Genomic DNA, 22,196 nt, shown 5'->3' on the forward strand with positions numbered 1-22,196 from the left:
AGTTTGGATAGAATCAGGACTCAAACCCTAGTTCATTTGATTCTACATATTGTGATCTCCACCTACTTAAAGATCTGTAAGATAAAAATACAAGTACTATATTTATTGAAAAAAATATGTATAGGTAACATATAGGACCTGTGTAGTTCATACATATAGGACCTGTGTAGTTCAAATCTGTGTTGTTCAAGGGTCAACTGTACTGATTGTTCTACACACTGTTTGGGATAGAAAACACTTCATTTCTGACCAAACCCACCATCTCAAAAGCATCTCATCAATTCCCCGAACCAGTCAGCAAACAGGTTGAAGAATGCTGTCTCTGAGGAGTTAAACACTCGGCTATGTCTTTAACCCCATGTCGAATGGACCTTAAAACAAGAGATATGACTATACTACAGTACAAAGGTTAGGCCTGTTGCTTTCTTATTAAAGAGAAACTCCACTAGTTACTCCAAAGAATTGGTTACATAGTAGGTGAAACTTGGATGTATGTATGAAGAATTCTTAAAGCCCTTAAAGAAGTTTTTAATGTTTTGAGTCACATGACAATTATTCAGTCTTTTCCTAATCATGTACTTTTGCTCAAACAGAATATTTATAAAACAAAGCTCAAAATACCTGAATAAAGGAAAAGGGTCAGCTAAAAAAAGTTTTGCCAAGGAAGCTACTATTTGGTCATGGGATTTCACTCTTGTCTTTTCCTAAGTAAAAAATAAATAAAGGAACAACCATTGTTTTCTCCTTGCTATTCTTTAACTTTCACAAAGGAAAACTTATAAGTAAACACTAGAATTTCCATTTCAGAGATGTAGGCAGGGGTCAGGAACAGGAGGGGAGAAGGATACTGCTTTCTGACAATCAGAATTCAAGTTATTTCAGCTCAACGGTAAAGGGCTTGCAAGAAAAAATGGACTATGACTCCAATGGCTAAATGGCATCCCGTGTGTCCTGTAAACTATACAACTAAGGGCTTCTCCCTGCACTATTCAAATGTACCATTTTGTTTTTCCTACTAGACCTGCTAAATGGTGAGTGCAAGCTGAGGAAGGTAATATATACCAGCATTCCTGGCTGTGTAATCTATATATTTTCATTTTAATTCAAGCATAATCCATATTTAAAAAATTAGACTAAAGAGAGACAGTAAAGGTTTTAAAGTTTTCTCTTTGAAAAGATGGTATCTTACAGTACATACAAAAATACTCTGAAAATACATACGACTTCATTTACAAAACACTGAATCAACATATTACAAGAATTACATGGTTATGGATTTCAATAAATGGAGCATGCATTCATGAAACTTAAAAAATATTAAGAAAAGGACTGAAAAAAGCAGTGTAAAAAAAGACAACTCATATTTAAATAAAAATTACAAAGGTCCTGAGCCAATTAATGGTTGGTAACAATGTCATCAAAAATGCCTTTAGGTCTCAATAAAATCCACTGCTTATTTCTGCATGCCTAGTCCGTGAAGAAACTGAAGTTGTGGGGGTACGTAATGGTCAGGAATTATCATGCCAAGTTAAATTGTACACGTCAAAAATACAAATTTGCCATACTTAAAGTATCTTTATTGTTGATGCCGGATTGAGTTGCTCCTCAGTAAAAAATACCAGTCAACTAACAAGAATGGCATGAGATAGGTTATGTAACAATTTCACCGTTCATATACTGACTTTCAGTATTCTGGTTATATTTTGATTCTTAATAAAGATGCATTTCAAAGGCCTCCACAGGAGGCAAAATATAGAGAATTTATGGTGCCCAACTCTTATGTAATCACTGGACTAATCCTCCCTGGTAACTATGCAACATTTGGACAGAAAGGCACAAAAAAATAAAATTTAAATATTTCATGTGCCAATCTGAGAAAAAATAATTTAAATCAACAGAACAGACAAAAAGTACATCTACACAAATGAGGAAAGCAGAAAAGATACCTCACATTCATTTATCTCAGGTTTCACAAAGTGTCTTCAATGCTAAAGTAAATGTGTTAACATTTGGAAAATTACAAGACTTTTTTTTTTCTTCAATTTTTTCAGTTCTATACAATGATTACAACATAAGACTTAAAAAAAGGGGGGGGCGGTGGATATTTCAGGACTTGTTTTATGAGTGTCCAAAGAGCCAAGAACTGGTTCCCATAACAGAGAAACAAGCATCGAAAGTTAAGGCAGTAAAACCTCCAACGCAAAGCCATAAGACTGCAGATGACAATTTGATAGCAGGTGATCCTCAGAGAAGTGTATGTAGCAATCAATGAGAGAATGCTACAGCATCTGCAGGTCAAAGTGTGAGAGTTCAAAAAAACACTTCAAGGTCGTTAGGCGGATGACTGTAACTTTCACCTTATCTTATGTGTGACAGCTCACTCTATTTTTAAGAGTGGCTGCATCTATGCCACTAAATGATTGCATATTCACTTTAGTAAGGAGGCACTGCTTTTACCGATTTAGGGTCAGCCGAATGGAATTTTTGATGACACGGATGTTATTTGCTGGAACGGGAGATGATGAATCTGGTAGTTCTTTGCTGGGCAGTCTCTGTTAGAAAGAAATAGAAACAAAGAAGGAAAAACAAATACATATTATAAAGATCCACTGAGTGAACAGTAAGAGAAGTCTGAGTTTTTTGCCAAGAGCTCTAAGTTCCTATACACTTAAGTATGCGCTGAATACTTTTTCCCAATGTTCATAGGTACTTCTTGTTTGGGGGAATTAAAGATAGGTGAAAAGCAAAGGGACAGGGAAAGGGCAGAAGTGGGAGGGCTGTATGAGTAAAAAAGAGGGCTGTGTAAAGTCAATCGACACTTCTACACTGAGAAACGCACAAAGAACAAAATCCTCCTCAGAGTCAATGGTAAAGAGAAACAGGAAGACTACAGTCACTAAACACGAAATTCTCAGGGTGCAAGGTGAGAAATGAGTGTGTGATACAGAGGGAAACTTGATATCGAGTTATATCCCTCAATTAGTTTTTGTACAACATTCATGGAGAATAACCCAACTTGTGAGGTCATTAAGTTTTTAGGAAAACTGACTTTGCAGTCAGGGTAGGTAACTTTAGTGATGGTACAATTCAGCAACATCTCTATGAAGGCTTTTGAAGACACTGAAGATGATTACATAATGAAGGCAAGTCTATGAAACTGAGAAACAAAGATAGAAACCTAAAATACAGATAGTTGTGTGATGGAAACAGTATGTTAGCTTCAAGTCATTACGAGAAGACTGTAAGAAGTAATTCTCCTTTCACGTTACCTTGGCTAAACCACTACATCATACGGGCATCCATTAAAAAAACACAAAAAATTTCAGACATGCATAAAAGAATAAAAAGGATGATGAAGATGCCACAATGAAGACTCAGACATTATTAAAATTCTGCCATAGTTCTTTGGGTTATACCCCTTGCCCTTTATGCTTGAAATCTTTTAAAGTAAAACTCAGACATTTCATTTCACACTTTAATATCCACCTCAAATTTTTTCTTCCATTACCATACATTATATAATTATACACCTCTATTTTCTGTAACTCGCTCTTATGTTAAACTGTACAAATTCTACAACTAATAGAAAGTATGAGGACATTTTCTGTTTTGCTTTAGAACTGTCAATACATCCTGAAGAATCTGGCAGGGTGACAGTTGACTACAATGAGAAACACGAGAACCTACATTATTAGCTAAAATGTTTAAATTAAGATTTAGGGGCTCTTTAGGTCATGTTTCAAAGATACTCACTCTATACACCAGTATATTTGGTTCCTCCAAAATATTAGTAAGTATGGTCTCCAACTATCAAGCCTGATTTTTATCAGTAAGCAATGGAGTTCAACAAAAGACTATCAAGTGTTGGTAGAATTACTGTGCTGAGCACTAAACTGCTTCTTTAAAAATAAAAACAAAAGTTGAACATACCTTGAATAAATCATGAAATGTTGAACAACTCCCTCTTTTCTAGACTTTTGAGATACATACACATTTAGGCTCATATACTCTGCTATTTCCATCCCCAACTTCCAACTACACTGCTGATGTGGAGGACACAGACAAAAATCTTACTAATGCTTTCCTTCACCTAGTGCTAGGCTCTTCTTAATGAGCTTTTTGTACCTGTAGATTACCTATGAACTCGTACTTGTGTATTTTACTTACAAATTAGACTGTTACCTTTTTGCGTGACGTATCAATAGTTGGAATAGGCATACATTCTCCTCCAATGGCATCCTAAAAACAGAATTACATACAAGTGAAGATGTTCCTATATGCAAATATTTATTTCTACATGATATAAGCCATAACTAAAAGTTAAAAGATAAATCTGATCTACTTTTGAATATAGTACTTTTCCTGATACATGGCTCTTTAAGCATTTTTAAGCACAGTATTAATATACTTACCACTGATTTTCTTTTTCTGTCTTCAGCAGCACGTGATTCCTTAAACGTTGATTCAAGTCGAATAAACTAAAATATAAACATTAAAATGAGGTGCTATTATTACCTATTAAATAGGTACTATTTATTTATAGGTGCTATTTATTACCTATAAAACCATATAAGTCTATATAAAATGAGAAACTAACTAGTGACCAGGCTAACGTCAAAACTTTTACAAACAGGTTTGGTGAGCAAATATAATTTAAATCAGATTGAATTTAATTGACACTCTTAATTTCTACAGTTTGATCTACCGAGATGATAATAAAATACTTATACCACCACCTACTGGAGGCAGAGGAGATCACCATTATAACTCAATAAATATTTAGTTACCAATAATGACTTTTACGTAAGCCAAGGAGAAACTCAGACTAATCATTCAAATTTTTAGACACATTATTAATTCGAATTCAGAATAACAATTAGTATTATCCTATTAGGGTTAGGTAAATATTCTTTTTAAATGGTCAAATCCTAATGGAATACTAAGGTAACTATGAAGAACTGTGAGCTTCTTTAGCACTATTTTAAGTTTACTTCGAAAAAAAAAATTCACTACAGAATCACCACTGAGTCTGTAATCCTACCTTTTCTATGTCTTTCAACCTCTTAGAGGACCCATCTACGGATGGGGAGTGGGGTCTTTTAGGCGTAACATTCTTAGTTACATTTGAGATCCCATTTAGATGTGGCTGCCCCTGGACAGGGTTGTGAGGTGTGACCCTAGGAATGACATTTCGTCCTACTACCGTAGGAATGGTACACACAGCTGGGGGTGATACAGCTTTTAATGCAGTGTCGACTTCTGAAAAGGAAAAAAGAAAGGTTTTAGTAATTAAATACAGATGTAATAGAATCGTTAACTAAGAAAAGTGTAGATACCTACTTGCACCAATGACAGGAATAGATAGCCCTTGAGCTGGCGGGACACTCAGTGGCTTTTCCACGATCACAGCAGCAGGCTCAGCATTATTCCTATAAAAAGTGTTAAATTATCATTATTAAATTATTTAAATAGTATGTATTTAAAACCTTAACTAAATGTTTAAATTACTTCTTTCAAGTACTCTTACTTTCACATTTCACCAAAGGAAGAAAAAACAGTGGGGAAAGGAAGAGGACCCAGTGAGAATTAACAGCAAAAATTAAAGAGAAAACCTGGACATTTCTGTTTACTTACCTATTAATATTCCCATATATTCATAAACCTAGACCACTTCCCACAGGATTACCACAAACTGTCAAGTAATTCTAAATAAGAAACTGACTAGTAACTCACAAAATAATTTTTTTTTTTACAGTTAAAGATATTTAGCAAAAGTATACAAGTTTACATTATCCTCAAATAAACTGAAGACTGAAAGGAAAATTTTGAAGTGCAAACCTCTCTGTCTCCCCTGAAGGAGGAATATCAGGCTTGGAAGGCTTGTTTGCAGACACTGGGGAATTAAAAGGTGTTTCATTATCAGTGTCTCTGGAGCTGTCCAAACAATTGCTATCCAGAGATGATCTTTTGGATTGAGGTCCACTTGAACTTCGGGTGACATCAGACAGACTTTGCTGAAACAGGGGAAAAGGTTTTAGGATTTCAAAATGTAAATGAAAAAAAAATGGTTTCAATTCTGAAGTACATATAAAACAAAAGATATTTTGTGATTAATGAAGGTTAAGATTTTAGTCCTAGATTGAATTGCCTGTACTTTCCCAAACCTTCTCAATAGGGTTGGATGCTGTAAAAATGCAGATTTGGGCCCAGGATCATGTGTCTGGGTTCAGACTGGAGAGGTGAGTACAAACTCACCTTTTTCTTCTTCTGAAGAATTTCTGCAGGAAGGTAGTGATGAAGTTGTTTTTTTTTAACATGAGTTGCTTCAATTTTCATTCCCTCCTTTAGCATGTTTATATTGTTTGCCTGTCTGTACACTGTAACAAAAGTCAGTATGTTAAAATGGGAAACTCCTTTCTAAAGAAAAAGTGCTATTTTCTTTTTCTAATATACAAACCTTCAGTAACTCCACATTACTACACAAAAACACATTCTTCTTACAGAACAAATACTTCCAAAACATTTTCACAACATCACAATCCTTTTCAAGTACTGACTAGTTTCCTCATGTCCAACTTCTAAGACTTTCCCATAATCAAATCAAATCTCACTAACAAAATTAATGTATGGAAAAAAGTTTTCCTAAATCTTGTTTTCTGCTATTTTTCCTAAGGGCAATCTCTTCTCATTACTACCTGCCCAAATCTGAGCTAACCCTAATGCCATATATACAAGATGCAATTTAAGCTCTCTCCTCCTCCATGAAGCTTCTTTTACTGTACGAGTCACAGACTGTCAGACATGGGAAACCATCTACAAGTACATCTTTATCATCCAGGTAGATAAACAAGACTCAACAGCCTTGAATGCCCTGCCAATACTAAAATACACATAGCCCCAGATTCCCACTCTAGTGCTTCTCACCCCTTGTAAAAAAGTCAGTTTTATCAACTATTATATAAATTATTTAGTGTATGTTAACTGTGAATACTCATATGATAAGCTAACTGAAGATAGGGGTTTCTTCTGCACAGTATCTACTGTGAAATGCAAATTATATAATCTCTTAGGGCCTCAATATCTCTATCTGAAGAACATTTTATATATCTGTAATAAACAGAGATTCCCAACCCCTTCCTTTTGGAAAAAAATGAGTCCAAATTAGAATGGAAAAATTTATATCTATGTTTTCATTCCAGATTGCTTATAAAACCCTCAGGAGTACATGTTCAATGTGCAGACTTCTGGCTCCACTCCCAGAGCCTATGATTCAGTAGTTGTAAGGTGATGCAGAGAAACCTGCATTTTCATGATAAATATGAGTGCTAGTTCAAAAGAAAAACTCAGATGAGCTAACCAAGAATATTAATAGTATAAATGTAGTTTCCACATTATTAAGACAACCTCACATTTATAACAAATATATTAAGATATTCCACAAAGATAGTCTTAGAAGATGTGAAAGATTCTTTTCACTGATTTTGAAACATATTCAGTAAGCCTGTATTGACTGATACTTATTTCATGTAAAATAAAACTCAAAAAACAAGTAATCTTTATGACTTTGGTTATAAATACTGGCTGTACACACTAAAAATCACCTATAGAGTTTCTTTAGTCTTTTTGTTTTAAAAGTTAATATATTCACATGGTACAAAACTCAAAGGGTTCATGAGTATACAGTGAAGTTGCCTATGTTAGACACACCCAGTTAGTTCCTTGACCTAAAAGCAATTCTACCAGTTTCTTTTATTAAAAACTATATATCCTTCCAGAGATAGTCTATGATTTTTAAGCAAAAATGCATGCATTTCTTTACTGATTTATATAAATGATACTATACCGTACCTACCGGTCTGCACCTCCCACCTCCCATAAGAGGTCAGGTAAATTGTCTCATCATGGCTTTACTTTTTTAAGGGCAGCGCATAGTTTCATAATATAGATGTTTCATGTTCATTTAACCAATTGTGGAACTTTATAAAAATATAGCTAGCCAGATCCGAGACAGAGGATACTGTATTACAGCCAAGGTTGAGTGCCACAGCTCTATGATGACAAAGTCTTACCTGTATCAGTAAATGACTGTATATCGTATGTCAAGTCTATATTAACACTTTCTGCATTTTCTACTCTCCGAAAAATTATTCCAAGGAACCACATTGATACATAATTGTTGCTATAAAATAAAATTTAAGAATTTCCATTAATTTTTAATAATTTTACAGATGCTTTTTGATAATTAAAACTTGGTCTCTATGGAAGCACAAATACAAATTTCAATGGTTTGGCCAAATTCTTTAAAAAAATGTTAAGTTATCCTGTGTTATTATAAAGCAGATTAAATGCTTTGAAAATGACTAACTAAATATGTATTTAAGGATGCTCCAACTACTGACTGTGATGGAGACTTTGTTGAAGTCTGTGGGCTACCAACATAGCATGTACTTGGTTGGGGTTTTTTTTGGCCTCATCATGTGGCTTGTGAGATTTTAGTTCCCTGACCAGGGATTGAACCTGGGCCCTGGGCAGTGAGAGTCAGAGTCCTAACCACTGAGCCACCATGGAATTCCCAACATGTACTTAGTTTTAATGCATGATCACTTATGCTCAAGTATACAATTTATCATCCTCCATCAGTGCCTGTTACATAGCAATAACTGCTATGTAACATGGGAATCTTATAGGTGATCTTAAATATACATATGTCAGGTAACACTATTTAAGAAATAAAATATTAAAAAATAATTAACTTACTCTTTATGATGTTCCTTATTTCCTGGGAATGACTGGGGATTTACATGGGCAAGAGTAATAAATTCATTCCGTTCCAAATTTCCCACAAGTACACGTATTTTAGATTCTACTAAGCCAACCCTAAAATAAAAACACAGACAAGAATTTTCAATGTTAAATGTGGAAGCTATATCCAAGTAAACCAAACAGCATATTAGCTATGATGATTTTGTTGTTCAGTTGCTAAGTAGTGTCTGACTCTGTGATTCCATGGACTGCAGCACACTAGGCTTCCCTGTCCTTTACTATCTACCAGAGTTTGAGCAAACTCATGTCCATTGAGTCAGTATGCCATCTAACCATCTTATCCTCTGCTGTCCCCTTCTCCTCCTGCCTTCAATCTTCCCCATCATCTGTGTCTTTTCCAATGAGTTGGCTCTTCGCATCAGGTGGCCAAAGTATTGGAGTTTCAGCTTCAGTCCTTCCAGTAAATATTCAGGACTGATTTCCTTTGGGACTGACTGCTTGGATCTCCCTGCTATCCAAGGGATTCTCAAGAGTCATCTCCAGCACCACGGTTTGAAACCATCAATTATTTGGTGCTCAGCCTTCTTTATGGTCCAACTTCACATCCGTACACGACCACTGGAAAAACCACAGCCTTGACTATACAGGCCTTTGTCAGCAAAGTGATGTTTCTACTTTTTAATATGCTGTCTAGCTTTTCTTCCAAGGAGCAAGCGTCTTTTGATTTCATGGCTGCAGTCATCATCTGCAGTGATTCTGGAGCCCAAGAAAATACAGTCTATCACTGTTTCCATTGTTTCCCCATCTATTTGCCATGAAGTGATGGGACCGGATGCCATGATCTTCATTTTTTGAATGATGAGTTTTCAGCCAGCTTTTTCACTCTCCTTTTTCACTTTCATCAAGAGGCTCTTTAGTTTCTCTTTGCTTTCTGCCATTAGGGTGGTATCATCTGCGTATCTGAGGTTGTTGATATTTCTCACAGCAATCTTGATTCCAGCTTGTGATTCATCCAGGCAAGCACTTATGGTGTATTCTGCATATAAATTAAATAAGCAGGGTGACAATATACAGCCTTGAATACTCTCTTTCCCAATTTTGAACCAGTCTGTTGTTCCATGTCCAGTACTAACTGTTGCTTCTTGACCTGTATACAGGTTTCTCAGGAGGCAGGTAAAGTGGTCTGGTATTTCCATCTCTTTCAGAATTTTCCAGTTTGTTGTGATCCACACAACAGTCAAAGGCTTTAGCATGGTCAATGAAGCAGAAGTAGATATTCTTGTGGAATTCCCTTGCTTTTTCTATGATCCAAATGATTTTTGGCAACTGGATCACTGGTTCCTCTGCATTTTCTAAATCTAGCTTTACACGTTCATTAAAAAAATTCAGTCCAATGTATTAAGAGACCCCGTTGAGAATACCATTCAAGTAAATGAAAAGTTACTTAGTGAATTCTGTTTCCTCCCCTTTCTTTTTCAAGAAGGACAAATCTATTTAATGCATTCTTGATCTAAAATACTGCCTTTTAGGGCCATAAAATAGTCATGACTGGAGCATGTGTGTATATATATGTGTCTGTATAGACATTATGCTTATATACTAGGTATCAGAATCATTCAAATGCCTCACAATTTTGCTTAAATCTGACTCTGAGAAGTGACAAATAGCAAAAGTCTGTGCATATATCCTTAGGTCATTTTCAATTCTGAAACATTAATTTGATAGCATTTCTTAAACACTGATACTCCATGGTCAAGTACAACAGTCACTATAATATTTAATAATTGAAAAGAAAGAAAGTGTTTTAGAAATGATAAAGCATCATATAAATATGTTATCATTACATAGTAGGCAGAGAACTTGAAATGCCTTACCACTCTAGATGATTTTCTTCTGTTGATGCACTGGCAGTCAATACTATATAATGTCTGTGAAGAATTTTCAGCGACAATTGGGGGGGAAAAGCCAGAAATTACTGTTAGAGTCTGCCTTTCCATCATTACTTTTTCTTTCTCCCTCCCAATGAACAAAAAGGCTAACACAGGCACACATTTATGAAAATTAAAACATGCTCTGATTTTCACAAAATTAATTCTAGACCCTCTAATTAAAAACAATTCACTAAAACCAAAACCCTACAAATACTGGGTTGATACTACTAGAGTATAGACTTTATCACCCAGAGTTTCTGCTAACCTATTCTCTATCTCACTTGAACTATTCAAGTGACAACTGTCACCTATTATGTATTAACTTTGTAAGTTTAATATTCTTTCTTACACACACACACACACACACACAAAATGCAAAATTTCAAATACCTATACTTTTGGAAAAAATTTGGTGGCTCAAGTAGTTTGGACCAATCTGATTTCCCCTGAAGAATTTCATCTGTGACTGCAAGACCTAAATAGAGAAAGAAACACAGATTCTGAAAACTCAGCATCAAAGATCCTGTATTACCCTTCCCTCAAAGCTCTAACCCCACCAAATCACTAAGTTAAAAAAAAAAAGTATAAATTTATTATATTCTTTCTTAGAACACAAAAGTCAATTTCAACCAGACTGGAGTGGCTCCATTTTTGGCCTTTTAATATTATCACATACTCTGCAAAACCAATTACTGAAAAAATACACATTTGAAAGAATTTTTAGAAATAAAAGGCATAACTGCAATAGAATAAAATTGTTGTCAACCAAAACTTGTGGAAATATGTATAGGGCAACAGGGCTAACAGGTTTACCTTGTTTAAATTCTTCTACCATTACTGTTCGAGTTGATGTGGACACATTATACGTAGAATTCTGTTGTGGGTAGGCAGGGGTGATTATGGGCATGAGATGATACCTATCTGATGGATTTACCTGTGAAATTAGAAGCAGAATAACTGATCTAGTCTCCTATTTCAGTTGTCCTCACTTCATTTCCCCACAAGTCTGAAGAATATGAAATATATTTTAATACTACATTTCCTCAATTCTAAGAAAAACATTTCCCCTCCCCAACTACATTAATTTCTGAAGTCAGATGTGTATGATAGTCAACCTTAAATTGATGGTACAATTTATAAACAATGGTCTTTTAGAACCAAGGAAATATAATAGTAAGTGCAAAGAGGATTATCTGGTCCAATGGTCCTCTATCCTCTTTCCACACCTTCCCCTTGGTTACCCAGGAATGAGTACTCTAAAAGCAAATTAAAATGCAAGGGTAGAGTTCTGCTATTGTGAGACCATGAATCTGCTTTAAACTGTACTGCAAAGTACATGTTTTATATATGTCAGTATTTTATTATTAGTAACTAATTACTTGTAAGACAGCTTTAAACAACAGATGATGACATCCTGGTTGATACAACCACTCATCAAGACTTATACGGGTGATTTTTAATGCTGTAACATTTGGATCAGCAATGGAGACACAAATTATCTGCACCAAAAAACACAGCAGAGGGAGGGAAAGGACTATAGTCACATAGAAGGAAGATGAACAGGAACAAGGGGAATTATCCTTAACTAGATTTCACTTTACAGAAGTGTCCTTTTCCTAGAAAGCTTTAATAAGTTACATACCCGAGGATCCCAAACTGGCAAATTCAAATTGCTTTCTTCCGGTTGCTTCAGCAGCACAGGATTTGGCCATTCCCTAACATGAAATAGGAAAATAAACTCATGTAAGACCTCATTTCAGAAACTACATGAAATGTTAAAAGCTGCTTATTTTAAAGCAGTGATCTCTGAAAGGGCAAATACTGCTTTGCCCATTAACTTTAACTAATTTAAACCTGAATTTTTTCTTTCCTTCTCATTTGCTTTCATGGACTTAACTCTGATAATTTAGTAACAGCAACAGCTAACATTTATTGAGAATACTCCTAACAGATACATGGAGCAGCTATGGTTATCATCTCTATTTTACAGAGGAGGAGATTTTAACCTATATAGAGCTAGTAACTGGCAGAGCAAAGACCACTCTCACTAGCTACAGGCCCACATTTACACACCCCCAAGAAGAAAGCACCATCTGGTATCCCATCATTTCCTCAAATTTGATGTTTAAAATTTAACTTTTAAAAAGAAATGTAAGACAACAGAAAAAGTATATGCATAACTCTTAATTTCCAAATGAGTATACACATAGGCAGAAGTTAGTAAGCAGAGAAAATATGTACATGACTACTTACCATTTGGAAAAAACTAAGAAGAACTTATGAACTAAAGTAGAAGCTGCTGCATTTGGATATAATTGGCAAGTTCTTGCAACCAGCATTGCCCAGGAGACACCACCAAGGAATCCGAGCATGTTGGAATAAATACCACGTCCTAGAAAATTAATATAGTTGTTAATTATTGTTAGGACCTACTATCCATGACATTCACATCGAAGGAACAGTTTAAAGTTTAACTGCTCTCCTAAAATTTGCTTGGAACTCTTTTCCATCATAGAAACATTAAAATCAACAAGCAGACTTTCACGACAGGCTCATTCTTGTTAGTAACCCTAAGTCACTCATCTTATCTCCTACTTTGCCCTCCAATACAGAGTGCTGTAAGGTAAAAACAAAATGTTAAAACTATCACTGTAGGTTCTTCCTTTAAAAAATTTACTGCACACCTATTATATACTAGACTGCTGACGATGGCGATAAAGATGATTAAGATGGTTCTGCCTACAGAGAACTTGAAGATAAGTAAGGATTTTACTCTTCAAGTTCTAACTCGTTCTAACTCCCTAGTTGAAACCTAAGATGTAGAGTCAGGGGCTTTTAGTTTTCATCTATGAAAGAAAAGAAGAGTCACATCTGAAAAAGAAACAGCCCCTCCAAAACTTACTGTACCTCAATCCCCCAGAGTAGTTTCCTATGTCTGTCTACCATGAACAACTGAAAATTATAATTTTATAACTCAAGGTAAAATTAAAGACTCTGGATACTTACGTTTTGCCCATAGTTTAACTGCTCTTAGGGTGAGTCTGAAAGTTTCTTTATTTGGCACTAAATGCAAAATTTCATCAGTAACTCTACATCCTGAAAAACATAAAGCATTCATTTTTCATTATGCAACAAATTCCAGTTAATTCAAACAGCCTTTTAACTTCAACTCTCAAATGCTAAAAATATCAAAGATAATAAAATATGAAGTTTAATTTCTCCATGTAAATTTAGCCCTTATATAACAGAAATCACTTTGCTTATAAAGAATCACACAGCACATGGGTAATGCAATCTAATATTAAAATAAGAGATGAATCTGAAATATATTCTTATTTTTTTCCACATCTGGCTTTACTGTTAGTCAAATGCCTCTAAGTTAGAAAACTATTATTGCTTTAATGCAAACCTTGTCCACAAATACTGTAATCTATTGCTGCTCTCTGGAAATATAGCAAAACACAATGATTAAGTTAAGTAGTTCTCAAGGTGTGGTCAGTGGACTCTGGGGACTATTAGGTCAAATCTATTTTTGTAATATTAATGTGTCCTTTGACTGTTTCACCATGTTAAATTTGCACTCATGGTGTGAAACCAGTGTTGGGTAAAACTTCTGGGATCTAAGCAGTGAATCAAAGCTGTGCCAACAAAGTGTACTAGTAGACAATATTATCTTCACCACAAGTTTGCAGTTAGAAAACAGGAGAGGAACTTGTGTGGTGATGTCTGAACGTGTTCAAGGTAAGCTAACTATGTTCTTTTATTCAGGGAACATCAGTTTTAGTAGGAAGAATGATTGACAGACAACTGTGGTTATTCATTTTTGGGTATTTAGCAGACATTTCATAAAAAAACGAACAAAATGAGCCCCTCACTTTTAGAAAAATGAAAAAAATGAGCCCCTCACAAATGATGAAATTTATTGAAATAAAACTTGAGCTTTCAAGTAAAAATCAGAATTTTGGACAACTAGTATTTGCTACTATGAGTGTGACAGCTTTCTAAGACCTAGGCTTTTCTGATGAGTTGGTGGTGATAGTGATGAATGTGATTTTTAAAAAATTATTTTATAGTAAAATGTGTGTTAATATTTAGAAGACTCAAATTAACTTTGTGAGCCAATATTTTCCACATACCTAAGGCATGATAAGACAGAATCATGCATGGGTAAAAGATCCATTCAAAGAATCAGACACACCAATATATTTTAATGTAACAAGCAGACCTTTTATAACAGTACAAAAGTTAACTGGTAACAGTTTCAGGTTCTATATTCTAATCAACACATAAAAAAGATCACTTTTAATTCATCAGAAAAGGGAAAAAATTACTGCTGTATGCTACAAACATGGATAAACCTCAAAAACATTACGCAAAGTAAAAGAAGCCAGACACAAAAGACCACGTATTATATGATCCCATTCATATGAAATATTCAGAAAAGGCAAATCTACAGAGATAGAAGTGGTTGCCGGCAACTGGAGGTTGAAAAGGGGAATAACTGCAAATAGGTAAGAGGGATCATTTGAGAATGATAAGAAATGTTCTAAAATTCTACTGTAGTGTACAACTGTGAATATACTAAGACTACTAAATTATACACCTAAAAAAGATAGATTTTATAGTATATAATTATACGTGAATAAAGCTGTCAAAAAGAAAAAAAACTGTCACTGGTCAAGTTTTGGTGTAGTATTAAATATCCACAATTATGTGAAAGGCTATTAAAATACTCCCTTTTCCAATTACATATCTTTAAGAAGTCAGAATTTCTCCCTATGCTTCAGTCAAAGTAAAATTTTATGATTCTGACGGTAAAAGCAGATATGAGAAAATATTAGTCACAAAAATGCCAAAAGCCTGCCATTCTCACACAAAAATATATCTATATTCACTTATAAATTTATTACAGCTATTTTTAAATGGACTAAGTAAATACCTTAAAAATTTCTCATTTTTTATTTCTAACATGATATATTGATAAATATAATTCACGTAAATGGAAAATCTTGGGGTAGGTCCTCAAAAAATGTTTAGAGTGTAAAGGGGTCCTGACACGAATAAGCCTGAGAACCACTGCTATAAACATTTCAAATCTGTGTTTTATGATGGTTAAATGTGATCAGATTACTTGTATAAAGAAAAGTACATCATTTTAAACTAAGGCTAATTCTTGTAATAGTTTTGCAAAAAGATCTCTATTTGTCCAACTGTTTTCAAGCAGGTTTCTGAAATTTCTTTTTAGAAGCTTACCATTTAGGCTGCGAATACACCTTATATCAAGGCTTCTCAGTCGAGAGTCATCTCTTAGATCTAAATTTTCTGATATGGTCTGTATTGCCAATCTTGCAAAGACTAAATCAATCTTTGGAAAAATGAAAAAGAGAAATATTACTTTTTCTCCTAGTCCATTCTTCCTGTCTTTCCCATCTCAAAAATGTAAAAAGTTCTAATTACTAGTTTGGTAAGTTCTACCAAAATTTCCAAAGGCCTATGCAGGCAACACCACATTGGAAAATCACTGCAACGTTTTGGGAGAACAGTTTTCAAATGAAGGGAAAGCATTTTAATTTTGCCAAGCATTTAAAAAACAAAAAATCAAAACCATATGAGTGAAATTTCTAGATAAAGATGGCAGATTCAACACATTTACTTTCATTCCCTCTTGAAAGCCCACTAAAATACTGGCAAAATTTTGTTTTGTTGTGTTCTAGTGTTATTGTTTTTAAAGGCATAACCTACTAGGTCAAAGAACACAGTAGGAGACAACAGCAAAAACTATGAAAGCTGGAAAACAAATGTTGTTGGACAAATGTAACAGACTGAGCAGATCTAAGAAAGCACAAAAAACGTATCTAGGAAATAAGGACAAGAAGCTGTAAAAAAAACTCATAAATAAAAAGGAACACTAAAAGAATAAAAAAGCATTCTTAGAAAATAAAGTATGATGGCAGAAATGAACAAAAGAAAAGTTTAAAAGATGAGACAAGCCCAAAAAGGAGAACAAAATATGAAGACACAGTTATAAGTAGGAAGGAAGAAGTTTTGTTTTTTTTTTTTTTTTAAAAAAAGGCAATCCTGGGGGTGCAAAAATGTTAGGAGTTCCAGGAGGAAAGAAAACAAAGGCAGGAAACACAACAGAATTCAATACAATTTCCAAGAGCTGAAGGACAGGTATTTCCAAATCAAAGGAACTGAGTGCCTTAGCACATTTGTTTGTAAAGACACATGGCAAAACAAAGTGTATTACCATGAATTTTATAATGATGAAGACCAGGTGGCAAAAAGAAAACCACACAGTGGCCAAAAAGACAGAACAGGTCACATAAAAAGGATGAGGAATCAAATTGGTTTCACATTCCTCAACAGAGTATGGGAACTAGATGACAAGGAAGCAAACAATGCCTTCAAAATCCTAAGTAAAATTATTTCCCACCTAGAACTCTATACTTAGCCAACATATCAATTTGGTGTGAGAATAGAATAAAGACATTTTTAAACATGCAAGATCTCAAAAATATGTGCTCTTTTTAGGGAAGCTGGTGGAAGAGTGCCTCTAAAATGAGAGCAAGTCAAGAGAAAAGAAAACTAGAGAAGCAAAAGGAAATCCCAGGATCAGTGAAGAGAGAAGTCAGAGTGACAGCTGTGTACCACTAATGGAGACCAGTCAGAGTACATCTGAATAGATGAGAACAATCAGTGAGACATTTTCCCAAGATATTAATGACAGAACACCTGAGAAATCCACACCTATTTAATGGAGATTTAGACAACCAGGAGAGACTAAGTTTGAATTAGTAAAAGTATAAAAATCAAGGAAACAAAACACAGAACATTAACTTCCGAGAAAACAAGTCACATAGCAAAGAATGGTAACCTAGTACATTTTGTGCTTGGTTTTGAACAGTAGTATAAGATGATAATAACAAAAACAATCAATACTGCTCTAACTAAAACTATAATAATATAATTATTTTAGGAGATTATCGGAATGAGATGGATGTGTATAAAAATAATGGGGGCAGGGATAGAAGTTGGTTCATCTTCCATGGTGAGGAAGGATTCACCATGACTAGACTATTTGATTCCTTAAAATATGGGCCTATGTAAATCTGATTTTTAAAAAATACAAAACAGTACCAAAAAAACACCCCATACAAGTTAAATAGTTCAACTGTAAAGTCAGAAAAATAGATAACACTTACTTCAATTCCATCAAATTCAAACTTTATAACAGGAACAAAGGCATCTTCTACAGCCTGCAAAAGAAGAAAACAATTACAACAAATAAGGTGTAATCTTTTCTCTGTTCTTTCCAAATGCCAATAATGTGAATACTTTTTCTCCCAATTTCTAACTCAGTAGAAAATATGAAAATTTTCTTGGTTTCTCATTCTAGGTAAGCAAGCACTTCTACATTGTGACTGTGTTATCTAAGATATGCAAGATCTCCATCAGAGTAGTTATCTAAGTCATTATCCTTCTAAAAATACTCATCAGAATCTGGCAGGAAAAAATGCTATCATTTGGGTATTTACTATTTGTTGGAACTTAAATTGAAAACTGATTATTTACCAAGAGCACTAGTGTAAAAAATTAAAGTATCAGATCTCATCACTAATTTAGCAAAAAAATCTATACAGTTTGGATTTAGTAGAAATGTTTCTCTAAGCCTAATTTCTCTAATTCTCTAATTTCTCCACCTAATGAATTCTTAACCTCCTCCTCCATTCCCAGAAACCCAAATAACAAGATCCTCTGAGCTTCACCTTATCCAAGCACTTGAAATTACAGCAAAACTGTTTGTTGGACTTGCCTGGTGGTCCAGTAGTTAAGAATCTGCCTGTCAATGCAAGGGACACACATTCGACCCCTGGCTGGAGAAGATTCCACATGCTTTGGAGCAACAAAGCCTGTGCCCCACAACTACTGGGCCCAGGTGCCTAGAGCCTGTGCTCTGCAACAAGACAAGCCACTGCAGTGAGAAGCCGAGGGCTGCAATGAGTAGCCGCCCCTCAGCTCGCCACAACGGAGAAAGCCCATGAGCAGCAATGAAAACCCAGCACGGCAAAAATAAAAAATAAATAACTAAATAAAATGTTTAGTTCCCCCAATCCCTCCATCCCATAAACTATGTTTTGTTTACTCTTGTATTTGTGGGACTAAGGCCATATTGGATGAATCACTGCTGAAATTTTATTTGCTGAATGAATAGCTAGATATACACACTAAAGAGTTACTAATAGAACCTTACACATAATAGGAGCCACAATTTTATAGGCAACAACCATTTACCAGATATTACAGTAACTGATTTATGTAAATTATCTCATCAATCCTCCAAAAAACTTTATAAGAAAGTTATCACTAGATTGTCATTTTATAGCTATGGAAACAGACTCAGAGAGAATAGGTAACTTGACCAAAATCCACTATTTAATATGTGGTAGATTTTAGACTGGAGAAGGCAATGGCACCCCACTCCAGTGCTCTTGCCTGGAGAATCCCATGGACGGAGGAGCCTGGTAGGCTGCAGTCCATGTGGTCGAGAAGAGTTGGACACGACTGAGCGACTACACTTTCCCTTTTCACTTTTATGTATTGGAGCAGGAAATAGCAACCCACTCCAGTGTTCTTGCCTGGAGAATCCCAGGGACGGGGGAGCCTAGTGGGCTTCCGTCTATGGGGCCGCACAGAGTCGGACATGACTGAAGCGACTTAGCAGCAGCAGCAGCAGATTTTAGACTCAATCAAGATCTATAGAACTAAAAAGCTCATGTTTTTATATATAATGGAATATTAATCTTAAAAAGGAACAAATCTGAGTCAGCTGAACTAAGGTGGATGAACCTAGAGCCCGTTAAGTGAGTGAAGAGTGAAGTCAGCCAGAAAAACAGAAACAAATATCCTATGTTAACTCAAATATGGAACCTAGAAAAACGGTTCTGGTGAACCTATCTGCAGGGCAGACACAGAGAACGGACTTGTGGTGGACAGAGGGTGGGGAAGAGGTGGGGGAGAAACCAAGACAGTAACCCTGGCATATATACACTACACGAGCAAAACAGACAGCTAGTAGGAAGCTGCTGTGTAACACAGGGACTTCACTCTGGCGTTCTATGACAACCCAGAGGAATGGGGTGGGGATGGGGAGGGAGGGAGGTTGAAGAGGGAGAGGATACATATCTATACTTATGGCCAATTCACATTGTATGACAGAGATCAATACAACATTTTAAGCAATTATCCTCCAATTAAAAAAAAAAGCCCATGTTTTAAGATATAGCAATTTCTTAAATATATCAGTCATCACAAGCCCCAGCTTTTGCTGTTATTTGTTAATAGATTCAAAATGTTAAATAACAGAGGATACTTACTCTTAAGTTTCTAATGCCATCTTGATGTTTCAACTTTTCAAAAAAAGACTGAAAAAAATCAGATCTCTCCACATGTCTTGGGGCTACACAAAGTGCATCAATGTCAGCTCCTGCAAATCAAAGTATTATTAAAAACAGTATATTGAGTAGGTGTTACATTTTTATAAACAAAAACATACAGAAGAAACTATGTAAGATGAGTATAGGGAAATGTTAACACTGATGAACTCTGAGTGATGAGATAATGGGAATTTCCCCCCCTGTATTTTCTAATTATAAACAATAAATAAGTTTGTTATTCAAAGTTCTTACCAGTAAAACACAGAAAAGGAATTACCTTTGGTGTGTACTCCAAGTCTATAGGAGCCAAAAGTAAAAATCTTTCCACCAACAGTAGCCACAACAGAAGGTGGAAGATTCTAAAATAAAATAAAAAATATAAAAGGCATTCAATCATTCAAATTATTTAGCATTAAAAGTGCTCTAATAAACACTGGTGAGGATGTGAAGAAAAAGTAATCCTTATAAACTATTTATGGGAATCTATCAATATATTGGCGCAATCACTGTAGAAAATAATTGGAAGGTTCCTTAAAAAAACTAAATTAGAGCAACCATATGATCCAGCAATTACTGGATCATACTCCTGGGAATATATCGGAAGAAAATAAAAACATTAATTCAAAAAGATATATACCCTCATGTTGGGTACATATCTAAATTGTAACATATATAAATTGGGAAAGGAGTATGTCAAGGCTATATATTGTCACCTGCTTATTTAGCTCCTGTGCAGAATATATCATAAGTGTGGGGCTGGATGAATCACAAGCTGGAATCAAGATTGCTGTGAGAAATATCAACAATCTCAGATATGCAGATGATACCACCCTAATGGCAGAAAGCGAAGCGGAACTAAGAGCTTCTTGATGAAAGTGAAAGAGGGGAGTGAAAATGCTGGCCTGAAACTCAACATTCAAAAAATGAAGATCATGGCATCTGGTCCCATCACTTCATGGCAAATTGATGGGGAAACAATGGAAACAGTGATAGACCGTATTTTCTTGGGCTCCAGAATCACTGCAAATGGTGACTGCAGCCATGAAATCAAAAGATGCTTGCTCCTTGGAAGAAAAGCTACGACCAACCTAGACAGCATATTAAAAAGTAGAACCGTCACTTTGCTGACAAAGGTCTGTACAGTCAAGGCTGTGGTTTTTCCAGTGGTCATGTATGGATGTGAGAGTGGGACTATAAAGAATGCTGAGCGCCAAAGAATTGATGCTTTTGAACTGTGGTGATGGAGAAGACTCTTGAGACTCCCTTGGACAGCAAGGAGATCCAACCTGTCCATAGTAAAGGAAATCAGTCCTGAGTATTCATTGGAAAGACTGATGCTGAAACTCCAATACTTCAGCCACCTAATGCGAAGAACTGACTCATTTGAAAAGACGCTGATGCTGGGAAAGACTGAAGGCGGGAGGAGAAGGGGACAGCAGAGGATGAGACGGTTGGATGGCATAACTGACTTGATGGACATGAGTTTGAGCAAGCTGTGGGAGCTGGTGATGAACAGGGAAGCCTGGCGTGCTACAGCCCATAGGGTTGCAGAGTCAAACAAGACTGACTACCCTCATGATCAGAGCAGCATTATTTACAGTAGCCAAGACATGGAAGCAACCTAAATGTCCATCAACAGAAGAATAGATAAAGATGTAATGTGTGTATAATGGAATACTACTCAGCCATAAAAAAATAAAATTTTGCCATTTGCAACAACATGGATGGATTTCAAGGGTACTATGCTTATGTAAGTCAGACAGAGAAAGACAAATATTTTATGTTATTCCTTACATGTGAATGTAAAAAACAAGTGAATATAACAGCAAGAAACAGACTTGTAGATACAGAGAACTAAGAGTGGTTACCAGTGGGGAGAGGGGCACAACAGGGGTAGAGGACTAAGAGGTACAAACTACTGTGTATAAAATAAAGTACAGGGACATACTGTACAGCACAGGGAACACAGCCATATTGCAAAACAATTTTAAGTGGAGTATACCTTTAAAAATTGCAAACCACTATGTTGTACACCTAACATTTATATATTGTAAATAAACTATAC

At 35.4% G+C, this 22,196-nt stretch overlaps 1 protein-coding gene across 1 annotated transcript in view; it reads right to left on the reverse strand.

Moving 5' to 3' along the window:
- Window positions 1-1,283: 1,283 nt before the first annotated feature.
- Window positions 1,284-22,196, reverse strand: part of PAPOLG (poly(A) polymerase gamma) — a 29,118-nt gene continuing 8,205 nt past the window's right edge. The window contains exons 4-22 of the mRNA XM_068987595.1: window positions 20,409-20,490; window positions 20,072-20,181; window positions 17,900-17,953; window positions 15,948-16,059; window positions 13,701-13,790; window positions 12,948-13,086; window positions 12,337-12,409; window positions 11,508-11,628; window positions 11,085-11,169; window positions 10,638-10,691; window positions 8,758-8,877; window positions 8,070-8,179; window positions 6,256-6,377; window positions 5,839-6,014; window positions 5,341-5,429; window positions 5,042-5,259; window positions 4,413-4,478; window positions 4,183-4,239; window positions 1,284-2,552 (exon numbers count right to left, since the gene is read on the reverse strand). Of these exons, the coding sequence (XP_068843696.1) occupies window positions 2,454-2,552; window positions 4,183-4,239; window positions 4,413-4,478; window positions 5,042-5,259; window positions 5,341-5,429; window positions 5,839-6,014; window positions 6,256-6,377; window positions 8,070-8,179; window positions 8,758-8,877; window positions 10,638-10,691; window positions 11,085-11,169; window positions 11,508-11,628; window positions 12,337-12,409; window positions 12,948-13,086; window positions 13,701-13,790; window positions 15,948-16,059; window positions 17,900-17,953; window positions 20,072-20,181; window positions 20,409-20,490 (1,977 nt within the window). The 3' untranslated portion in view covers window positions 1,284-2,453. The remainder of the gene's footprint in view (window positions 2,553-4,182; window positions 4,240-4,412; window positions 4,479-5,041; window positions 5,260-5,340; window positions 5,430-5,838; window positions 6,015-6,255; window positions 6,378-8,069; window positions 8,180-8,757; window positions 8,878-10,637; window positions 10,692-11,084; window positions 11,170-11,507; window positions 11,629-12,336; window positions 12,410-12,947; window positions 13,087-13,700; window positions 13,791-15,947; window positions 16,060-17,899; window positions 17,954-20,071; window positions 20,182-20,408; window positions 20,491-22,196) is intronic.

This window comes from Capricornis sumatraensis, chromosome 1 (assembly GCF_032405125.1).
Source record: "Capricornis sumatraensis isolate serow.1 chromosome 1, serow.2, whole genome shotgun sequence".
NCBI classification, from domain to species: domain Eukaryota; kingdom Metazoa; phylum Chordata; class Mammalia; order Artiodactyla; family Bovidae; genus Capricornis; species Capricornis sumatraensis.